Below are 22888 nucleotides of genomic sequence, written 5' to 3' on the forward strand. Positions count from 1 at the left end.
ATGATACTTATGTGATACTAACATAAATCCTAATAAGTTTCAGGGACATCTTAAAGTTCTCAACACCCCAAATGTTCCAGATGAGCTGAACAGTTCAACCTCTGTCGGCAGCAGAATAATGGACTCACGAACATGGAGACACTCCCCCGTGCTGTTACACTGGCACTCCACATTCAGCCAATGACAGAGAGGGAACGGCACACAATGATTTACATGTGATATGTTCAAATACAGCCTGGCCAGCAACGTCTGTATTCATTTGAACGAAAAAATCTCGTGACAATGCCTGAAGTAGCGAAGCCCGCGCCCAAGAAGGGCTCCAAGAAAGCGGTGGCGAAGGCCCCCGGTAAGGGCGGAAAGAAGAGGAGAAAGTCCAGGAAGGAGAGCTACGCCATCTACGTGTACAAGGTGCTGAAGCAGGTCCACCCCGACACTGGGATCTCCTCCAAGGCCATGGGCATCATGAACTCCTTCGTGAGCGACATCTTCGAGCGCATCGCCGGTGAGGCCTCTCGTCTGGCTCATTACAACAAGCGCTCCACCATCACCTCCAGGGAGATTCAGACCGCCGTCCGCCTGCTGCTGCCCGGGGAGCTGGCTAAACACGCCGTGTCTGAGGGCACCAAGGCCGTGACCAAGTACACCAGCTCCAAGTAAACCACTCTGCGGAGACCTCAAACCAACGGCTCTTTTAAGAGCCACACACTTTTTCTATGGAGACAAACTGTCCTGACTCTAATGACATGTCCATCAATATTTAAACAGCCACTTTTAACTAATAATGGAGCATGGTTTAATCAATTTGAAAAGGATTATCATGATGAATACATTCTTAACATCCTGCATAGTCACTCCAACTTAAAAATATGAATTTTTAAATCTAATAGTGGTTTCTATCAGTGATCCGCGATATTTATGAGGAGGTGTTCTACCCCCTGGTGGTTAGAATGGTATGTATATATATATATATATATATATCAGGCTATCTTCCATAGCTAGATGTAAATCATTTTGGGTGTTGGAATGCAAAATGGTCAGAGGAATAAATTCTTCAAAGTTGTTTACAGTATTATTAAGCTTGACAAATATACCTTGTTTGTTTACTACTCTGAGAATAGATAATATACAGAATATGTTAATATGCTAATCTTTCAGTAAGCATCATTGGATACTGAACAGTTTGAAAAGCACCTCATGTATGTGTGAAAGTGTTGTTGATTTCAAACTGTCATTCTGCTGGATTCTGTTTTACTAAATTCATCTGGTCTCTAATGCAGATATGGACCTTAGGAAAAATGGTCATGGTTTTGTGGTTGCATCCTTAACCTGCTTTTTTCATCCCCCGCCACCTGTAGCTGTCCGTCCACAATGATGAGTTATCGCAGTGAGCATGGGAATTACAAAAATAAAGTATTTTTGAATGGTTTAAATTACCTGTTTACGTGCTACGATTTACCCACAGCAAACTATACAAACACTCTCACATACTGCACATTTGTGTGGATTCTGAATACACAGTATGTCTGTTGACACTAAGGCCTATATTAGTAATATGAATGTCTTATTGCCTATTCAAGTCGGAGAAGACTAAGAGTAACGTATGGACAGGTTGACAGGGATCTCTCACTCACGAGACAAATAGTTTTCAAAAACATTTGTCATGTTTTAATTATTATTTTACTTACATAAACAGATATCCTATTGTTAATGTGAATAACCAAAGATGGTATTTTCTAAATCAGACAGCAGAGACATTGCAAATTCCAGCAAGGCTATACATACTCATCCATACAAATAAATGATACAACCTGTTGAATTTTTGTATTAAACGAGAGAAATGTGCCTCAATATTAATTTGACCATTCCTTCAAGACTTAAGATTTTTATTATCAAATGCAAAACAATAACATTAAGCAGTCACTGGCTATCTTCTAGCAATGTTCAGTAATTACAACCCCCCCCCCCAAAAAAAATGTTAGAAAAAATAACATAGAATATCTAAATTTAAAATAGATAATATATATATATAGCTGAAGAGAAAATCAAACAAGAAGTGAATATTTAGTCAAATTGACTATTTCAACATGGATATGAAATGAACTCCTAATTATAGAATGACTCTCCAGCATCCACAGCATTTATTTCATTGCATCTCTAACGATGGTTCCATTTAACAGGTGAAGTGAAAGCAGCGATATTAATTAATATTAGATTAAAAGCAGGCCAGGTCTTACTTTGCATAATTTTCTATGTGTATTCTTTGCAGAGCTAATAATGTAACAAATATGTGTCACTGTGAACTATTTATGTAGTATTATGAAATAGTAACCGTTTGCTGTTAGTTAATGTTATAAAACTATACTGCAGTTAAATGTTTAAACTTGTGTAAATGCTCCTTGTGCTGTACTATGTTTACTTTACAGAAAGTGGTTTATTTATGCTTTAATGGTATTGATATTTACTTTAATCTCTGCAGTCAATTATATGTATTAACAGTCTTGCACAAGCAGGGCAACAAAGGTCTTTTGTCTTGAGTACAGTGAAGTGGCTCTTAAAAGAGCCGTTGTTATGGTCAGTGGAGCAGCAGCAGTTTAAGCTCTCTCTCCGCGGATGCGGCGGGCCAGCTGGATGTCCTTGGGCATGATGGTAACCCTCTTGGCGTGGATGGCGCACAGGTTGGTGTCCTCAAACAGGCCGACCAGGTAGGCCTCGCTGGCCTCCTGCAGAGCCATGACAGCGGAGCTCTGGAAGCGCAGGTCGGTCTTGAAGTCCTGAGCGATTTCTCTCACCAGGCGCTGGAAGGGCAGCTTGCGGATCAGCAGCTCCGTCGATTTCTGGTAGCGACGGATCTCTCTCAGAGCCACGGTACCGGGCCTGTAACGGTGAGGCTTCTTCACGCCGCCGGTGGCCGGGGCGCTCTTACGCGCAGCCTTGGTGGCCAGCTGCTTCCTGGGGGCTTTGCCTCCGGTGGATTTACGGGCGGTCTGCTTGGTTCTATATCGTATAGGCTTCGCCCTTTAAGGCTATCGCTAGTGGGTTTATCCCTCGCGCGCATGCGCAGCACTGAAACCTTTAGTCCACGCCCACCAACGGTGGGCCCCGCCCCGGTCTCACCTGCATAAATTGGGGTGAGACCGGCCGCTCGCTTCCCATTTTTCTTCAGCCATGAAGCAGCACACTACTTCCAACATTCGCCTGTGCCCGGAGTGCCGAACCGGGTACATAATGTCCGATGACCTCCACCCGCGCTGCGAGTCCTGGCTCGGCCCGGAACACGCCGGTCGGGCGCTCACCCCCGGAGCTAACTGTGCGTTCTGCAAACTCCTCGAGGATTCAGAGAGACGCAGACGGGCTGAGGCTTACGCCGAGATGGACGGCGAAGGGTTCGCCTCGCAGCGTGTTTTTGGGTTGGATGAAGCCATCGACTTTTTTAATGATGATCGTGGACCGGAGTCAGCCGACTCCGCTCCCGGAGCTGAAGAGCATTATCCTCCCGTAGGTTCCCCCCTCGGGACCGAGGGGTCGGACCACACAGACACTCCGGTGTCCGCTCAGCCTTCTGGTATTGGTGCCCTCGTGCAGCTGATGCCAGCAATGATTGAGAAGGCGGCGACTTCCAGGCAGCTGTCGGTGCCATTTCCGCAGGTCGCGGCTACGCCAGATAACCTCATCGGGGTCGTCGCACCGGCACGACGGCCCCGGCAGGACGCGTGCTGGCCCTGTTTCCCGGGCATCCAGGATTACGTGGCCCGATCAGCGGAGGAGCCTGGGAAATTGAAGTCCCCGGTCCTCTCTTACACCCCCTTCACAAGAGTGGCGGGGATTTCCCAGGATGGTTTCCCACCTGTGGCCCCTTTAGAGCCGAGCTTGGCCGCTGTCTTCGGCGTGAAGGTGAATCCGCTCGGGGGTCGGCGCCCTGTACCGCCTTCCCCTATGGGCCAGACGATGACGAGACTGGCGGACCGCTCACACCAGTGCGCCGTCCAGACAGTGGCAGCGGCTAACAATGTAGTGTTACTGTCCCACTGGTTACACTCCATGTCTCTGGAGCCACACCTCCTGGCCGATAGAGCGGAAGATCTGTCCGAGGCCACCCGCATGCTCCAGACCTTGGGTGCGTCCATCGCGGTGGCGGGTTCCCGCATCTCATCATGGCAGACGCTTTTGCATCGAGGTGTGTGGCTGGAGCGCTCCAACCTCCCGGAGGGGCTGAGGAAGGACCTCCTGGAGGCGCCGATTAGTCCGGGCGGACTCTTCGGGCCTCGGCTGCAGACGGCGCTCGAAGAGATGCAGAAAACAGCAGATGAGGCCGACAGGTTCCGGAGACACTTGTCTCGAGTCTCTCGTCCACAGGATCCCCGGCGGGACCACCGGGCTCCTTCTTACCAGCGGTCAAGGCGCCCCGCCACAGCCGTGGCGGCAGCGTCTCGCCCCCCTGCTTCGGCTGTTCAGCCCCCACCTCCTCCTCCTCGGGCGGGCCCGCCAGCTGAACGACAGAATCCTCGGTGGAAGAATCGGCGCCCGGCCTGTACCTGGTCCAACCCACCGGAGGAACCCCCCAGGAAACAGGGGAAGAGATTCTGACATTCGGGGGGGAATATGTGTGATAAGTTCAAGGGGAGTTTTGTAATAAAACAAACACTTTTTCCCCAGAAGAACAAATCCTTTAAACAGTCTGCCCCTGAGTCCGCTGGCTCTGCTGCCACTGTTTCACACACATTCCCCACACTGTGTGAACTGTCCGTTGATCCACGGCACAGATTCACGACACTAAGCCGATACATCTCCTCTGTCTCAAAGACAGGGTGTTCCCCCTCACATGTTTCTGCTAACAGTGAGTGTGACCATGAGCCATCGAGCGCCGTCTTAACGCCTCGTATGGACGACACACACACTGTATCTGCAATCAGCGTCTCCCTTCCTCCTCTTTCCGGGAGCGAAGGTTTGATCGCACATAAGAGATGCGTTCAGGAGCCTTGTAAAATAAAAGGGCTTCTTAAACGGCCGCTCTCGGACAGCGGCGCGTCATCTCCTTGTCAGCGTCTGACTACAAGTGTGGTTGAGAACCTGTGTGCCCTGGGGGCTTCTGCTCAGCCCTTTCGCTGCGAGCCCCCCATGGGTTGTTCCGGAGAGTCCTCCGATGCGAACAACGGCGGTCAGGGCTCTGGCTTGGCTCGTCACCATGTCAGCCACAGAGCACCAAGCAAGTGCACGCCCCCTCTCAGAGCATTACTCAGAGTGGCAGCGCGTGTGTTTGATGGACAAATGGATGGACAGGATTATCAGCCGAGGTTACACTCTGCAGTTTGCTTCCCCTCCCCCGCGGTTCAACGGGATAGTGGAAACAATCCTTTCATCTCAGGAACATCGTCTCGCTCTTCAGTCAGAGCTACAGGAACTTTTGGGGAAAAATGCAATTTCCAAAGTTCCCGAGGGAGAGGAGACACAGGGTTTTTACTCCCGTTATTTCCTGGTTCCAAAGAAGACGGGAGGAGTGAGACCGATCCTCGACCTGTCTCTGTTCAACAAGTCGATCATGGAGAGGCGGTTTCACATGCTCACGATCAGACAGGTGTTGGAGTGTGTTCACCAGGGAGACTGGTTCACCTCCATAGATCTGAAGGACGCATATTTCCACGTGTCGATCGTGTCGAAGCACAGGAGATATCTGCGCTTCTCATTCCAGGGGATACAGTACCAGTACAACCGCCTGCCATTCGGTTACTCTCTGGCTCCACGCACTTTCTCCAAGTGTGTGGAAACGGCGCTGGAGCCGTTGCGCAGGACAGGGATGAGAGTGCTATTCTACCTGGACGACCTGCTATTATTAGCTCGCTCCAGGGAAGAAGCTGTTTTAAAGACAAAAACACTGGTGTGTCATCTGTCGAGTCTGGGCTTCACAATCAACTGGAAGAAAAGCTCCGCTCTCCCCGCCCAGTTCGTGACGTATCCGGGGGTGGAGTTAGACTCCGTCAGCATGAGAGCGCGGCTCTCACAGCAGAGAACAGAGGCTTTGACAGCTCTTCTCCGCCGCGTCCCGCCCCCCAATGTTTTGACAGCTCTCTCTGTCATGCGCCTGCTGGGCATGATGTCAGCAGGTCACGTGGTAGTGCCCCTGGGTCTGTTACACATGAGACGTCTGCAGAAATGGTTCATTCGTCTGCACGTCGATCCTGTGCGTCAGCGAAGACGCATGGTAGTCGTTCCTCCCTCAGTGAACGCAGATCTTCTTCACTGGAAGAATTCCCGCACACTGTCAGCGGGAGTGCCGCTGGGCAGAGCTGCATCACACATTTCAGTGTTCACAGACGCATCTCTCTCGGGATGGGGGGGAACGTGTCTGTCGCAAGTGGTGGGAGGACAGTGGCCAGCTCACATGTCTCTCCACATAAACGCGCTGGAGCTCCTCACGGTGTGGAAAGTACTCCAGCATTTTGCGTCACTGCTGCGGGATCAACACATCCTGATCCGCACAGACAACAAGGCGACAGCAGCCTACATAAATCGCCAAGGAGGAGTGCGCTCCGCGCAGCTGCTGAACATAGCGAGGCGGCTGCTGCTGTGGACACACACACACTTTCTCTCAGTCAGAGCAGTGTATATTCCCGGTGTTTTGAACACGGGAGCGGACATCATGTCGAGGGGAGGTCCTCGACACGGGGATTGGAGCCTTCATCCCGAACTGGTGATTCAGATTTGGAACAGGTTCGGCAAAGCAGAGGTGGATCTGTTCGCCTCTCGCGGAAACGCACAGTGCGCTCTGTGGTTTTCTCTGAGCGTGCGGGACAATCCTCCGCTGGGAGTGGACGCGTTAGCGCATCGGCCGTGGCCCAGGACGCTTCTTTACGCTTTTCCACCGGGTCCATTGATTCCACGGTTCTTGGATCGAGTACTGGAGGAACGGCTGTCAGCCATCCTCGTAGCTCCGGAGCGCACGGGCGCGTCATGGTTTCCATGTCTGCAACGGCTGATCTCAGGGTTGCCATGGGAACTTCCGTGGCGCGGAGACGCTCTCTCTCAAGCAGGAGGAGCGATCAGGAATTACCCGAAGATAGGTCAGCGTCTGTGGGCCTGGCCGCTGAACGGGAACATTTAGAGAGGCAGGGTCTCTCTCAAGATGTTGTGAGCACTATCCAGGGCGCCAGGGCCGCCTCTACCAGAGCTTCATACACATCCAAATGGAGCGCTTTTCAGCGTTGGTGTGTAGACAGGAGTCTGGATCCCACGGTGTGTCCCCTGCCTCAGGTATTGTCATTCCTCCAGCTTTTGATGGATAGGAATTTGGCTTTCAGCACGGTGAAGACATACGCTGCTGCTATTTCTTCCTGTCATGAGGGGTTCGGTGGCAGAACAGTGTTCAGTCATCCTCTGACAAAGCGTTTCCTGAGGGGCGTAAGAAGAGACAGGCCAGTGTCACGTTCTTTGGCCCCTCAGTGGGATTTAGCATTGGTTTTACGTGCTTTGGTGAAAGCTCCTTTTGAACCATTGGAGCAAATTCCACTTAAATTGTTGTCAATCAAAACAGCTTTGTTGTTGGCTTTGACATCTGCAAAGAGGGTTAGTGATTTGTCTGCTCTCTCTGTGGCACCTTCATGTCTTCGGATCCAAGGAGATGGCAGCTCGGCTATTCTACGCCCTAATCCTGCTTTTACTCCTAAAAGCATCACAAGTTCTTTCCGATCCAGAGTGATCACTTTGGAGGGTTTTTTCCCACCCCCTCACAATTCAGAGGAAGAGGCAACTTCCAATCTTCTCTGTCCTGTGCGCGCGCTGGCCTGTTATGTGGCGCGCACGGCCCCGGTGAGACGTTCTCAGCGTCTGTTTGTGCATTACAGGGAGCATTCTCAAGGGCTCCCTCTGTCGGCACAGCGCCTGTCTCATTGGCTTTGTGAGGCCGTTTCACAGGCTTACCTCTCATCAGGCATGGACCCCCCACAGAGCATCAGAGCTCATTCCACCAGAGGAATTTCTTCCTCGGCGGCTCTGCATGGAGGAATGACGGTAGAGGATATCTGCACTGCAGCTTCCTGGTCTTCTGCCTGTTCCTTCATCCGCTTTTATCTGCGGGATGTTTCCCGTTTTTCCATGACTCACTCTGTACTAAGTGTTTTGTCAGAGTGATGGATTATTGGATGCCTCTGTATGACGTTCTCCCTCCCATCTTTGGAGATGGGGAGAGACGTTTGGTTTCTACTCTGTATTTGTTAGACTGTTACAGTGCGTAACGTCGTCTGCCACGTCTTACAGCAGTAGTCTTTTCCTGACCATTCCATATTGGAATATTTTACATTATTCCATCACGACGTCTGGAATGGTTGATGGTTATTAGGCAGATGTGTTTGTGCTTGTGGAACTGTATAGACCCAGTGAGGCATGGACTACATCGAGCTTCGCCTTTAACCCACTAGCGATAGCCTTAAAGGGCGAAGCCTATACGATATAGAACGTTAGTTACGTATTGTAACTCAAGATTCTATGAGTATAGGCGCAGCCCTTTAAGTCTTGGGCCTCACTGGTTTTCCTCTATGGCTGAAGAAAAAGCTATTAGTAGGGAAGCGAGCGGCCGGTCTCACCCCAATTTATGCAGGTGAGACCGGGGCGGGGCCCACCGTTGGTGGGCGTGGACTAAAGTTTTCAGTGCTGCGCATGCGCGCGAGGGATAAACCCACTAGCGATAGCCTTAAAGGGCTGCGCCTATACTCATAGAATCTTGAGTTACAATACGTAACTAACGTTTCCACCGCAGTTTCTTTTGACGTGTGTTAGGAAACAATCTACATCCATAATGTCAGGCAGAGGCAAAACCGGCGGAAAGGCCAGAGCGAAGGCAAAGACTCGCTCTTCCCGCGCTGGGCTCCAGTTCCCCGTCGGTCGTGTTCACAGACTGCTGCGTAAAGGCAACTACGCACATCGCGTTGGTGCCGGCGCCCCCGTCTACCTGGCGGCTGTGCTGGAGTACCTCACCGCTGAGATCCTGGAGCTGGCTGGAAACGCCGCCCGCGACAACAAGAAGAGCCGTATCATCCCCCGCCACCTGCAGCTGGCCGTCCGCAACGACGAGGAGCTCAACAAACTCCTGGGCGGAGTGACCATCGCTCAGGGCGGCGTGCTGCCCAACATCCAGGCTGTTCTTCTGCCCAAGAAGACCGAGAAGGCCCCCAAGTCCAAGTAAAGCAAAGTTGCTGGAAACCAACGACACAAAGGCTCTTTTAAGAGCCACACACTCACCTCTGAAGAACAAAACTCCTCATATCACCCATCAATTTAAAGCACACGCACAAGTCATTTTTAGATTATATTAGATTCAACTTTAATCTCATTGCACAGTAGAAGTGCTTATATATAACCAGAAGTGCAATGAAGGCAGTAAAAGTGCAGAGTAATGTGCAAGTTTAAAAAAACGGAAAATGTGAAGTAAAATTTGTAAATACATAAGATATGTACAGTAATAAATATATATGGAATAGAGCAGTATTAAGAGGTATTCTATTATATAAGAATGATGAATATACTATGAGCAAGATCAATAAATATGAATACACTATTGGTGGGATTATACAGTAGTAAACAAAAAAAATAAGTAGCAGTCTAGTGCAAATGTTTAATGGTTGGAGGACGGTGGGTGGCAGTCCAAGCCAGGGTGGAGGAGGGAAGTATAGTCACTGGAGGAGCTGTGTGTGGTGCGGGGCAGCTGCTTTTACTGTGGTGCAGAGTTTAGCAGGGTGACAGCCACAGGGATGAAGCTGTTCCTGGACCTGCTGGTCCGGGAACGGAGGACCCTGTAGCGTCTCCCAGAAGGGAGGTGGGCAAACAGTCTGTGGCTGGGGTGTGAGCTGCCCTTGACAATGCTGCGAGCCCTCGCAGACATCTCTTGCTCTGGACAGCCTCAATGGTGGGGAGGGAGGAACCAGTGATGTGTTGGGCAGTTTTCACCACCCTCTGCAGGCCACTAGCATTCAATATGTATTCATTGGTATGGTTCATTCTGTGTCAGATGTTTGTGTCATCTGGTGAGGAAACCATCACTCATATGGAAGTTTAAATATAAAAGATACACACTTCAAATTTCAGTACGTCTAAGGTTCATGGATCCATGGCATACATCTCTCATGATGGACGGTATGAATGCAAAAACAACACATACTATCTTCCCAATGAAATAGAAACTAGTGTGGGTAGAACAGATTTAATGCAATTTGAACGCTCTTTACATTTGTCATTATGCAAATATAGGGTGAGAAGTAAAGATAGCTATTGGTTAAACATCTTACAAACTCTCATAAGATAGTAATGTAGTCATAAACAATCACTCTGGTACCTTTGCTTAATCTGTAAAATCTGCTTTTAAAAGTTAGGTGCTGTGTGTCCGGTCACATGTGGGATTATAGACGTGTTTCACATGAGACAGGTTTTCATCCAAAACATTGACCAGGTCCTCTGTTGTATTAAAGTGCCCCAGTACACATGACAGTTATCCAGCATTCACAACACCAGGACCATTGAAGTGGAGCAGCTAAATGGAACTCAGCCATCATTATTATTATTGTATACATTTTCTCCTGTGATTCTTCTGGTGTGACAGTGCATGGAGCTCTGTCACCATCTGAATGGTTTGGATTCCTCAATAAACGTGTTGAGCACTGAAGTTTACTCTTTTTCCCCAGAGGAGCAGGACTCTGGATCAGTTCAACCAAGACCTCCACTTGTTTGCTGAGCTTTCGACGACTTCTCAGAGTCTTCTTCAGTGAACTCAAATAGCTGTGGCCTCATCAGGTGAGCGAAGGTTGTAATGTTGGTCTTGAGATAGTATATTTTAATTATAAGCTGAAACATTTACTTGGTGTTTAAATCACAAAGCTGAGCAAAACATCACCTGGAAAAACTCTCTACTCCCTGTTAGTAAATGTAACTTTGTGACTTTCCCTCTGTTGGTGTTGCAGTGTCTGATGACAGTTCACCAACACTTTAGTTTAATGACAGACACTGATCAAGTTGATGCAGCTACAGAGCTCATTTCTATGACTCAAACAAGTAGTTGCAATAAAGCAGGAGAAGCTGAGCTACTGGAAAACAAAGCTTCGGACAGAACATGGAAGAGAGTTCTTCTGGTAGTGGACTTTACTCAGGTTCACATCATTTGGAGAGCAGCTCCATCTGTTGGCTGCCTGAGGTTACTACAGCACAGTATGGTTACATGATGTGAGGCTGGAATTGTCATTTTTCTAAGCAGCTGTCACTTTTCTATTTAGCAAGGAAAGACACGAAGTAAAACGATAAATATAACAACTAAGGCAGACTCTTTAAAAAGTATGGTATATAAAGTAATGGCGATATCGCTGAACATCCCTAGGCAACGTCTATGTCGCCAGGATCTGAAACAGACATGGAATTAATGGAAAAAGTAACACCAATAAGGAAAAGACAGAACACAGAGAGGCAAATGAGGATGAATAAGAAAAGTAAGAGTAAGAATAAAGATTGAAAACAAGAATACTAATAATGCTAACACTAATTTCATTAAATACCAGGGGGCTGAAAAACAAAATACATCAGACATATAGGATGAGTAATTATGACATATGTTTACAAGGAACACAGTGATTTGAAATCCAAATGAGAGAAGTGCAGAATGAAAAGATGGGAGATGTGTATACAAACAATGGCGATGGGAACATGAGGGGAGCTGCTATATTAAGAAAAGGAGGAGTGAGAGTGATTGTGAAATATTTGTTTTATTATTGTTATTATTGATAATTATATGTAATATATATATTACCTAACACTGTTCAAATCAATTCAAAGATCATATCCTTAGATAATTTGATCCTATGATGCTGTCATGTCACATAGATAATTGGCTCCTTTGATACCATAGGTCATTTGATTATTTGACTTACTTATAAAGGAGCAACAGGTACAATTGACTAATTATGAAAGAACAGCACGTAAGATTGACTTACATATAAAAGAGATGAAATAACCTATTACCATCAGGGTAATTATAAGAAATATGTGTTTATTATTGTTATTGTTATTATTTATATTATATATATATATATATATATATATATATAGGAATTTAAGTCGATATTTAGTGCTTTTTTCTAATACTAGACCCAGATAAGTGGGTCTAGTATCTAGTATCAACAATAATATATTTATATATTATCGTTGAGTACTAGTTTATGTCAAAGAACTAGTTGAACAAATGACCAATTTATTGAAAAATCAACCAAACAATCACAATATAAAACAGTATAACATAATACAAACACAATAAATGATGTATTCTCATAAAATAACTGTCCTTTCAATGTGTGTGTATATATTCAGTTCCCAGTGTAGTGTGTGCTTGAAGATTCACTGGTTCCGTTCTGGTCCGGGTCTTTATGTCTCTAAACTCAGTACTACCTGTCTACCTGACGGGCAGTACTGGGGTCTGATGTCTTCTGGATAAACGATCAGGTTCAATCTGGATCATACAGTTGGCCACACTGCATCCACGGTCTGGGTTCTGCTCGCCATCTCAGCATTCAGAATTACAGGATTGAGATTCTTCTGGTGTTCATAAAAAAACAAAAAATCTACACAAAGTGCAGAATAATCAGTGTCTGTTTCCTAATTATATTTCTAATGTTTAAAAAGTATGGTATATGAAGTAATGACTATATTGCTGAACATCATGTTACATGATGCATGTGTGTAGGTAGGAGTAGGCTACTCCTTCACAGAGTTTAAAGCCATGTTTTATAATATTTGATGTTTTGATATTTACTAACTTCTTAATCTGAACATTGTAAGATGACATCTAATATTGCTCAATCTATCTAGACTCCCTGTAGTTAAGAACTCTGTCTCTACATATTTATTGACAGTGGTGATGAATGAAGAGGAAACAGCTCTTTGTGGAAAGACGTGTGTGGCTCTTAAAAGAGCCTTTTACCAGGATGGACATGTTTCACAGTGAGGACAGATCACTTCTTCTTGGCTGCTGTCTTCTTCGCTTTGGGTTTGGCGACCTTCTTCGCGGGGGACTTCTTGGCAGCAGGCGCCTTTTTTACCACCTTCTTGGGGCTCTTCGCCACCTTCTTGGGAGTCTTCGCCACTTTCTTGGGGCTCTTGGTGGGCTTCTTGGCCGCTGCTGGTTTAGCCACCTTCTTCGGGGACTTTTTAGCGGCTGCTGGCTTCATGGCTCCCGCCGACTTGGGCTTTTTAGCCACTGCGGGTTTCTTGGCGGCGGGCTTCTTCGCTTTGGGAGCGCCCTTCCGTCGCTGCCTCTTTCTTGCTCATCTTGAACGAGCCGGTGGCCCCGGTTCCCTTGGTCTGGACCAGGGTCCCGCTGACCACCAGCTTCTTGATGGTGGTGTTGACTCGGGAATTGTTCATTATCATTACAAGATTAAAATTGGGGCACATTTGTCTCATTTGATACAAAAAGTCAAAGTTTATATAAATTATTTTCCAGAAAATGTTTAAGCTTTACTGGAATTTGCTTTTCTCTACTTAGTAAATACCAAGTTGTGCTCATCATATTAACACTAGGATACATGTTTCTGTATAGTATGATAATAATTATTTGTGTAAATAATCATTAAACTTGACAAACGTTTCTGAAAAACTGTTTGACCCGTCCGGAGAAATCTCTGTTAACTTGTCATTATATGTTACCTATTGATCAATAGATCAAGTCTTCTCAGACTTTTATAGCCAATAACACATTCATATTAAAATGTAAGGCTTTAGTGTCAACAAACACTGTGTTTATCCAGAATGTACACACGTGTGCAGTATGTGAAAGTGTTTGTGTAAATTGCAGCGTGTAAACATGTCATTTTAACCATGCAAACAGACTTTATTCATTGGGACGACCCCTTCTCACCTGGACACTAGGTGTCGCTGTTCTTCCGTTCCCAGAGCTACAGGTGGAGTGGGCATCAGCGACAATCAGAGCACATCTTGGCCAGGTGTGCTCTGCCCTATAAAAGACTTGCTAGATTCGTCTTGCGCCACCTACGGGACGAGGTTGGCTCTCCCGGACGCCAGCAGCCTTTTCTGGTTTGTTCTTGGAGACTTTGGTTTGTTGTTTGTTCCATTAATAAATATTCTAATAGAGCCACAGTTCACCCGTGTCGTCTCCCTCCTTGCCACAGTCGTGGGCAAATGGGGGCTCGTCCGGTGCACGCTTTTCCTCCGCATTTGTGAAAGACTGGATAGGCGGAGAAGGCGATTTTTTTTGTGAATGAGACCTGTGATCAGGTAATTTGAGCGTAGTGTGACGTCACACACCAAGTCAGATGTGCGCCTCGTGTTTTTGTGACTGAGCGGCGTAGTTTGTGTGGGAGATGTTCGGGTAAGTGAACTGACGCTGTTGTGTGTTTGCTTGTTTCTCCGTGTTGCTGTGCCGGGTGTTTCCTGGTGTCGTTTAACTCGAGTGAGCGCGTATACTGTCGTTAGTGGCTGCTGTTCTGTCCCGGTTAGGCTAAAGGGCGGACTCCCTTTGGAGTTCGTTGGGGTTTGGTAGTGTGATGTGAAAGTGGTTCGAGCAGTTGTCTCGGGAGCACGTCCGAGGCTGCAGGTGGAGTCGCCAGTTTGGTTGCTTCGCCGGGTTGGCGGGATTCAGTGCATACATACCCACCACAACTAGCACCTGGAGACTCAGTTTCTGGTTAGGCAGTCAGCCGGACAGCGCTGCAGTGACGTGTTGCTGTGTACAGCTTTAGGAGTGTGACCGCCGGTGCACAGAGTTAAATGTTAATATTCAGGCAGGTTAGCTGTGTTTTTCAGTCATGGCTACTGTGGATGAGTTTCTGAGTGCTCCGTCAGAGGAGTTATTAGACCGCTGTTCGTGGGATCAATTAATTCAAATTGCTGATCATTTCAAGATGGATATCGGGGATAAACGTTTAAAGGAGAATGTCGGGAGGTTCCTCGTGATAATCTGGTGGAAATTGGAGTAATTGAGACAAAATTCCAGGATGTGACTCATGGGGATATTAAACGAATGGAGCTGGAAGTTCGCCGACTGAGTTTATCTCATGTTGAGGGACAGGTCCCTGTTTCTCCTGCGCTGTCACGCTCTTTCGATGTGACCAGTTGTCTGCGTCTACTTTGAAGTATCCTGAAATGGTGTATTCTACAGTGAAAATGTTGGAATTTACTTTGAACAATTGTAAACAGTGAAAATTCCTGACTCAACTTTTTAAATTTAAAACAGTGTAAATGTTGGAATTTACTTTGAAAAGTCTCTAAATATATTCAGTAACAATCTATGATATCCAGTATGTAGTTAGTCAGTGAGGTGCTGAACACAGGCATCTCAGTATCTCTCTGAACTTATTGATGTGACGACCCCTTCCACCCTCACCTGGACACTAGGTGTCCCTGTTCTTTCTTCCCCAGAACTCTAGGGGGAGTGGAAATCAGCGACAATCAGAGCACATTTCGGCCAGGTGTGCTCTGGCCAGCACCCTTCTGTTTTGTTTTTGGAGACTTTGGTTGTTGCTTATAATTTATTCTGTTAAATAAATATCCTGAAATAGTAACAGCTCACCCGTGTCGTCTCCCTCATTGTCACAGTCGTGAGCCGGGCTGTGACATTCATCTTTACAGATTTACTTCTATTTCAAACACACTTCACATTTCATTAGGGGCTACTTAATACTTAATAATAAAATATTATATACATCATTATGCACACATAATAAAAATAGTATAAGTATGAAGAAAAGTAATGTCATTGCCAATGGATGGTTTCTTACATCATGGTGTAATCTTTACCTTTTTCGGCCAAGGCAAAACACCCACTCTCTCTACTCCTCTGATTGTACAAATACTTCAGCTTTGCAACCGGTACATTTGGTATAGGCATAGAAATCAGAGGAATCTTAGACATCATAGAAATCAATGACACTGTGACATTAAAGCAAACCGACAACAAAATAGAATAACTTGACTAATGAAATCCTTTGTAGTTTAAAAGTGTTTTCCCAAATGGATTTTATTCGTTTGAAGGAGTTCCTATTTACTTAAATTGTACTGGATTCGGCTACAATGCTTTTTGCCCCTGAAACTCCAAATGGGATCTACATTTGACTGTTTTAATTCCAGAAAACAACAAAAATGTATTTATATTTTTATTTTCTAAGTATTGTAACTGTATTTACACAAGCTTAAATTATACACGAATGTAACCTTAAAAACGACGTTTTTATGCAAAATATTATTAGGCTGTGTCACCGATCAAGAGGAGGATGTGGTCCGAGTACCAACGTGGCGGACGGGACAAGATTCCTCAAGCTAAAATTCAATAATCAGGTCCAATCACTGCCTTACTCAGCCAGATTCAATACTGCGCTGGGTGCGGAATACTTTAGAGTAATTCACGACAAGCAAATTAGAGTATGCAGGATGTGTATACAGCCGGGACATATACTAAGGGAATGCCCAGAACAATACTAAATGCAGCCTGTGTTTAAATAAATTGGAGTGTGTGTGCAACAAAAGTGAAACAGGGGAGGTTCAAGATGAGTCTGGGGACAGTGAGGAGGTCAGTCTGATCGAGGAGAGCACAGGTGAAGAGGAGGAGGAAATGGAGTGCGCGCAGGAAGAGGAGGCGGATGGTGCGAAGCGGGAGGGAGGAGGAGAAAACAAAGGAGCGGAGGAAAGTGCAGAGCTGGGAGTCAGCTTGCAAACAGGGGAGCAAGGGAAGAAAATAACTGAACTACAGACAAAAAAAACAGAACGAAAACAGCACGGACTGCGGAGAACGGGACAGCACGGCGCGGCAGTCAGCTGCCGAGCTTAGCTCCGTGAGAGAAACACAGAGCGGCGCGGCTCCTACAGAGACTGCAGCCCAGGCTCTCGATCCAAAAGCACTCGACTCAGACTCAGACAAGGACTCTGCGATGAAAATAACACAAATAAGGAGAAGACAAAACACGGAGAGGCAGCAAAGAGTTAACAAGAAGAGTAAATCTAAGAACAACAAATATCGGAATTTATCAAATGTGGCATATTATGTGTACAGGAAACACACTGGGATGAGGAGTGTATGAGGGAGATCGAGAAGGAGTGGATGGGAGGCAGGGCCGGCCCTAGCACATTTGGCGCTCTAGGCAAGCGTCACTCCTAGCGCCCCCCCCCCCCCCCCCACCCACCCACCAAAAAACATATTTTTTAAAAACGATTTTCCAAGAAAACTGATAAAATTATTTCTTTCATTGTCGAAGTTGCTTGGATACACAAACTCTAACCATAAGCCTCAATGTGCTAGCATGTTCTGAAAACACCAAGGAGCCACTACCCTTTCCGTTTTTACGATTTTTGGCTAATTTTACCCAAATGTTAGATCTTTTTTTTTAATGTCAAACTATTGGTTGGAGATATATGTTACGGATCCCAAGATTGATACCAAAGCAACTAAGTATGTCTGTAGAATTCAACATGAATGCAGCAGCAGTAACGACATGGAGCCTTCAGTTCCTCATCCGGACTGCATCTTATTCAAATTAAACACAATTTCAAGTACAAGCATTTCTCTGAGTGTAACTGCATGTTAAAGTGCATTTTATTAGGAATAATCTTAAATTACTGTTAAAGTAATTAAATACAATATTTTGGGCAGTACCACATATAGAAGAGGGCGCAAAAAACTCTGCCTAGCCAAAAAGAGAATTATATATTTTTTTTTGCTGGACGCAGTTTTTGGCGCCCCCCTCTGAGTGGCGCCCTAGGCAACCGGTTGCCATGTCGCCTGTAGGAAAGACCGGCCCTGCCTGCTCTGCCACCTGCTGCTTTAGAGCAGCGTTCTCAGCAGCCAGATGTGCGACGAGCTGCTTCTTCTGGTCACTATTTATTCTTGTTGAATCATCGAGTCTTGCAGCCTGATCTGCCTCCTGCTTTACAGCAGTGATCTCAGCAGAGTGATTTCATTCGACTGCATTTGTCCAAGAGACTGAAAGAAACAAATATAGATATAAGAGGTAAATACACAGTCCCATCCTAACGTCAGATATATTCAAACAGATCTTCTCCATGTTTGATGAAAGCAGTTGATCCAATGTAGGAAAAGTTCTTGTAAAGTAGTTTTGCTGTGAAGCGCTTGTCTGCTGACTGTCGTCTGTCGCGGTTTGAGGAAGTTGTCAGAGAGAAGGTTCTCGTGCAACTGAGGTCTACTAATGGTGTGATTGGACTCATGAGAGGTGTTGTTCCTTTATATATAAGGCAATTGTACCTGTTGCTCTTTTATATGTCAAATAATCAAATAACCTATGGTATCAAAAGATCCAATAATCTATGTGACATGACAGCATCATAGGATCAAATAATCTAAGGATTTAATCTTTGAATTGATTTGAGCAGTGTTACGTAATGTATATTATATATAATATAAATAATAACAATAACAAAAATAAAACAAATATTTCTTATAATTATTCTGATGTTAATATGTAACATCATCTCTCTGTGTACTTTAGCTTAATTAAGTTTCAATTGATAATTTAAATAGATTTCCCTTCAAATCTATCTATGGCCTCAGATGATCTGCTGATTTGTTCTGAGAGAAAAGTGTTTCCTCACAAACGGATAACGGCTCTAATGTCACATGACTGTTTGGGATCATGTGATGCAGATGTAGAACATTTTCTCTGATGAACTGAAGTGACAGGACTGGATCTGATCGTCACAAAGTGAGGTCTATATACGCTGTTCACTTCGGCTGCACCGATACCTGCGTCAGGTATTTGTCTTCCGCTCGCCGCGATCGCCGGGTTGTCGCCAGATGCGGAAGCGCCGCACAACTCTCTGGAGCGGAAAGGACGCGCACAGGTTTTCTCGGGGCTGCGCCTCGCGCTCTGCACTGAGGGTTTCGGCGCATCGATCGGGGAAACCCACTGGGAAATGATTTAAAGCGATATTAATGTAGTGGTTCTAAAAGGTTTAGGGTGACAGTTGAATGTCAATTGGGTTAGCCGCACATATCCAGAATAAACGGGACGGGAGGCTGTGATTTCAGAAATATACAATTGATTTAATACGTGCAAATGATTTTAAAGACTGATCCAACAGCACTGGATCATGTGCAAAGGTGGAAGTACTGGCCTGGACTTGATACAAATAACATAATTAAAAAGGGAGAAGTTAAGGGCTCCAGACCCAATTCAACAAAGTTAAAATATCATGCATTAAACAACCATAGCACGCTTTAAGAATCCTACGCAAACGTTGAGATTTATAAAAACAAACTTGCCGGGGGAATTTGCGTATTTCCACGCAAGCTCTGACCCATGCGTATACAAACGTTTTGGAGACGGGAAAGTGGCGACACAGACGTGAGGTGGTGAACTGAAGCCAGATTATTGATCCACTTCATCATTTACATTAAAACCAACAGCTTAGTTTTGCTCGAGCGACAAATCTGTTCCACTCGAACCTTTTAATTAAATAATATATGGAACAACTCACAGCAAATTACGTTCAGATTAGATTAAACCGCGGAGTTAAGGAGCTGAGTCATTACCAGGTTTTAATAATATCTTCTAACACTGTGCGTGTATCAATAATTCACTGCAGTGAACGTGACTGAGCCATCAGGTGCACAGAGCGCACAGAGGGACCCAGCGCGCAGAACGCAGATCGCGCAGAGCTGCGGGTGAGAGAAGAAGTGGCTGCAGCCGATTGACGCTCTGCTGCATGAGGAGGAGGAGGATGGGGCACGGTGGGGGCTTGTGTGCTGCCGAACATCCGCCTGGAATTATTCACCTCCCTGAGTTTTAGAGGTTTTCTTCTTTCTACCGAGTCCGGACGCCGAAAGGCGGAAAACAGCAGAGAGAGGGTTCGACCGTCCCAGGAGAAGAGAGGGGAGAGCTGGGATATGTCACAACGGGACTTAGCTAAAGAGGAGACAATGTGAGAGCAAACAAAGTGTATGTTTTTACTCTGCAAATTAGCAACGATTCTCATCTACTATTCGAAACGCTTCGTCAACATGTCGCGCGATGGCGCTGCAGATGTTGTGTGGGGTCAACTCCACCGACTGAGAATCCAAACGAGTAAGAACGCATCACTCGCCCGACGGTCACTCTCATCGTTGACAAGTGAGTAAGTTGTTTATCGTTAACTGCAAATGAAACTTAAAGCAAAACTCAGCTCCATGAAAGTGATTCATCAATACGACAGTCTGCATTTATTGATTATTCAAATTCTATTTGCACACGCTGCTCGTTGAATTACAACCCTCCACTGTGCATGTCTCCATCACGTGCACAGATAATTGCCAGCATCGTGCACACTACAGCAGGGCTAATAAGGTCTGCTGTAGGTAATAATAGGTAATAGTAGGTGTTCAGGTAAGTTTCGAAAATATATTAGCATGCTGATTGAGGATTATTCATCTGTTCATCTAGCCTATTTCTATTCAATTAACCATCATTTGTCAAATATTTTTAAAGTAGATTCCAATTGGCCATCTATTTTTATCTCTGGCATTGCTGTAGTGTTTTTACATCTTTTTTCTCATCTTATTCTACAGAACAAAGCCACGTGCACAGTTCAGCCCAGCCAATGTAGAAGGACAGGCTGTGTACATTTGCAAATACTGTGCAAAGACCTATGTGAAGAATGACACAAAGATGCAGAAGCATGTAGTCAAGTGCCCAAAGTTTCCTCAGGGCTCAAATCAGCCTATGACAAAACAAAATGTTCGTATTTATGTCTGTATATGACAAGGTAAATACAGTTAGTATAAATTACCCACACAATTTCCAGTTTATTCCCGTTAATTCCCGTATGTTCCTGTTAATTCCCATGGAAAGTTTCCAACTTTGAATATTCCCGGAATTTTTCAACCCTAATCCTGATCACTATTTGCAGCTGCAAGTTTTTAATAACTGTTAATTAGTTCATAGGTGTTTTATAGCAACCTAGGTTTTGTCTGTTTCCCCTCAGATGGCTCTATCTGTGATGTTGCTGACACTTTGCGCTGCCTCCAGGTTCACTGCCCGGCAGCTGTATGAAGCCGCACATCTGTATGAACAAGCTCTAACCACTCGTCCTTTGTTGTCTTTCCCAGCAGAGACAGGACGAGGACGCATCATGCCGCTGGATTCAAGTTTAGCGAGTAAAAACTATGACCTGGACTACGACTCCCTGCAGCCGTATTTCCACTCTGACAACGAGGATGACGCGGTGAACCAGAGCATCGTCTGCGGCGCTGACTCCATCATCATCCAGGACTGCATGTGGAGCGGCTTCTCCGCCGCGGCCAAGCTGGAGAAGGTGGTGTCCGAGCGGCTCGCCTCCCTGCACGCCGCGCGCAAGGACCTGGGGCCGGACACGGCGCCCAACAGCAGCAGCTGTAGTGAATCAGGTGGGTGGTGAACGTCTCGCCGTGCAGGCCCACCCCTCTGTGCTGCTTCCCTCTGAGCGTGCATGTGGCTGTGCATCACACACACACACATCTCCATCACAACCGCTGATGAGGAGGAGCAGAGCCTCAGTACTGTTTTGATGCATGCAGTCTGCAGACAGGCAGTAGAGCCATGCTGCCATGTCATGTTGTAGACAGCTGTAAGATCAGCAAGATGCATGTTAAGCAATCCACTCCTATGCGGGGTAGGGTTAGCCCCCCCCCCCCCACTGCTGTGACATACATTTAAGTCAGGAATGCTGGTGCTGGAGCAGAGTGTTTCTTTTTTCTTTTTCTTTTGCAGAGGATGAGAATGGAGACGAGGATCATGATGAGGAGGAAGAGGCGGACCAGGAGGAAGAGGAGGGGATTGACGTGGTCCCAGTGGAGAAGAGGCAGGCGGTGAAACGGTGCTACCCAAGTCCGCTGGAGACAAGGCCCCCCAGCCCGCTCGTGCTGAAGAGGTTTGACGTCTCCACCCACAAGCATGATTACACTGCCCATCCATCCATGAGGCAGGAGCAGCCGGCTGTCAGGAGGCTGAAGCTGGAGAGCAGCAGCAGCAGCAGCAGCGGTGGAGGAGGAGGTGGAGGCAGCGGCGGCCACAGCAGGGTCCTCAAACAGACCAGCAGCATCCGCAAGTGTCTGAGCCCCCGGACGTCAGACACCGAGGACAATGACAAGAGAAGGATTGGAGGAGCCTTTCGGGAGCGCCAGAGGAGGCTGAAGCTCAAGTTGAGCCTTGTCGCGCTGCGGGACGAGATCCCCGAGGTGGCCAACAACAAGAAGGCGGCGAAGTCGGTGATCCTGAAGAAGGCGACAGAGTGTATCTACAGCATGCAGTCAGATGAGCAGAGACTCCTCACACACAAAGAGCAGCTGCGGAGGAGAAGTGAACTTTTAAAGCAGAGACTGGCACAGATGCAGGGCTGCCGTGCTTGAAGTCTGAATCAAGACTTTTTGGCCTTTTGTCTTTTATGCAAGTTCCAGACTTGGGGGTTGTACAGTTCTTGTTGCATGGAAATTAAAAAACGGATCAAGTTGTTTTGAAATCTCGTTTGATTTCGAAGTTAAAACTGCCTCAATAGATATTATAGGTGGATTCAATGTTTAAAAGTTTATTTTTATTAATAAAATATTAAAAATAGGGCCGTCTCGTTGGGGGTCCAAACTAAAATATACATTTTTATATATAATTTATATTTCCTAAGAAAATTTATTTTTGGATCTCAATTGTCTGGATGTTCAGACCCAGTGTTTGCTTTTATCCATTATGTGCATAGATTATTTTTGAAATATAAAAAATGTTTCCTCTTGAAATTGTGTCCTTGTTCTTGCAGTGAAAACACACACACACACACACACACACACATTCCATCACAGGTTCTGCTATGAGTAGATGTAGGTTCAAAATAGCTCAAGGTACATGTTGGAGGTGGAGTGTGGGTACAACAGAGAGAGGAGACAAACCACCTCAATGAT

The 22888-nt window shown here is 46.1% G+C and overlaps 4 protein-coding genes across 4 annotated transcripts; 3 read left to right on the forward strand and 1 right to left on the reverse strand.

Annotated features, from left to right (window-relative positions):
• The first annotated feature begins 282 nt into the window (after nt 1-282).
• Nucleotides 283-657, forward strand: LOC133933555 (histone H2B-like). The gene has a single exon (XM_062380689.1). The coding sequence runs from the start codon at nt 283-285 to the stop codon at nt 655-657; it is 375 nt and encodes a 124-aa protein (XP_062236673.1).
• A 1934-nt stretch (nt 658-2591) lies between these two features.
• On the reverse strand, nt 2592-3167 carry LOC133933193 (histone H3-like). Its single transcript, XM_062380136.1, has 2 exons — nt 3115-3167; nt 2592-2994 (listed from the first exon to the last, which is right to left on the reverse strand). The coding sequence occupies exons 1-2, from the start codon at nt 3165-3167 to the stop codon at nt 2592-2594; spliced, it is 456 nt and encodes a 151-aa protein (XP_062236120.1).
• Nucleotides 3168-8785: 5618 nt separating this feature from the next.
• Nucleotides 8786-9172, forward strand: LOC133933525 (histone H2A-like). The gene has a single exon (XM_062380656.1). It carries the CDS (start codon nt 8786-8788, stop codon nt 9170-9172), a length of 387 nt encoding a protein of 128 aa, XP_062236640.1.
• Nucleotides 9173-21083: 11911 nt separating this feature from the next.
• On the forward strand, nt 21084-22675 carry LOC133933459 (transcriptional regulator Myc-like). The gene is made up of 2 exons (XM_062380574.1): nt 21084-21367; nt 21711-22675. The coding sequence occupies exons 1-2, from the start codon at nt 21094-21096 to the stop codon at nt 22346-22348; spliced, it is 912 nt and encodes a 303-aa protein (XP_062236558.1). The 5' UTR covers nt 21084-21093; the 3' UTR covers nt 22349-22675.
• The last annotated feature ends 213 nt before the right edge of the window (nt 22676-22888 follow it).

The sequence above is a fragment of the Platichthys flesus genome, chromosome 22 (assembly GCF_949316205.1).
Source record: "Platichthys flesus chromosome 22, fPlaFle2.1, whole genome shotgun sequence".
NCBI lineage: Eukaryota > Metazoa > Chordata > Actinopteri > Pleuronectiformes > Pleuronectidae > Platichthys > Platichthys flesus.

What these genes read in the sequence shown, in the direction of transcription:
- LOC133933193 (XM_062380136.1), bottom strand. Translation starts at nt 3,167, where the DNA reads ATGGCTGAAGAAAAATGGGAAGCGAGCGGCCGGTCTCACCCCAATTTA. An exon ending in TCTCACCCCAATTTATGCAG is followed by an intron (nt 2,995 to 3,114) that starts GTGAGACCGGGG and finishes TATACGATATAG; the next exon opens with AACCAAGCAGACCGCCCGTA.
- LOC133933525 (XM_062380656.1), top strand. Translation starts at nt 8,786, where the DNA reads ATGTCAGGCAGAGGCAAAACCGGCGGAAAGGCCAGAGCGAAGGCAAAG.
- LOC133933459 (XM_062380574.1), top strand. Translation starts at nt 21,094, where the DNA reads ATGCCGCTGGATTCAAGTTTAGCGAGTAAAAACTATGACCTGGACTAC. An exon ending in CAGCAGCTGTAGTGAATCAG is followed by an intron (nt 21,368 to 21,710) that starts GTGGGTGGTGAA and finishes TTTCTTTTGCAG; the next exon opens with AGGATGAGAATGGAGACGAG.
- LOC133933555 (XM_062380689.1), top strand. Translation starts at nt 283, where the DNA reads ATGCCTGAAGTAGCGAAGCCCGCGCCCAAGAAGGGCTCCAAGAAAGCG.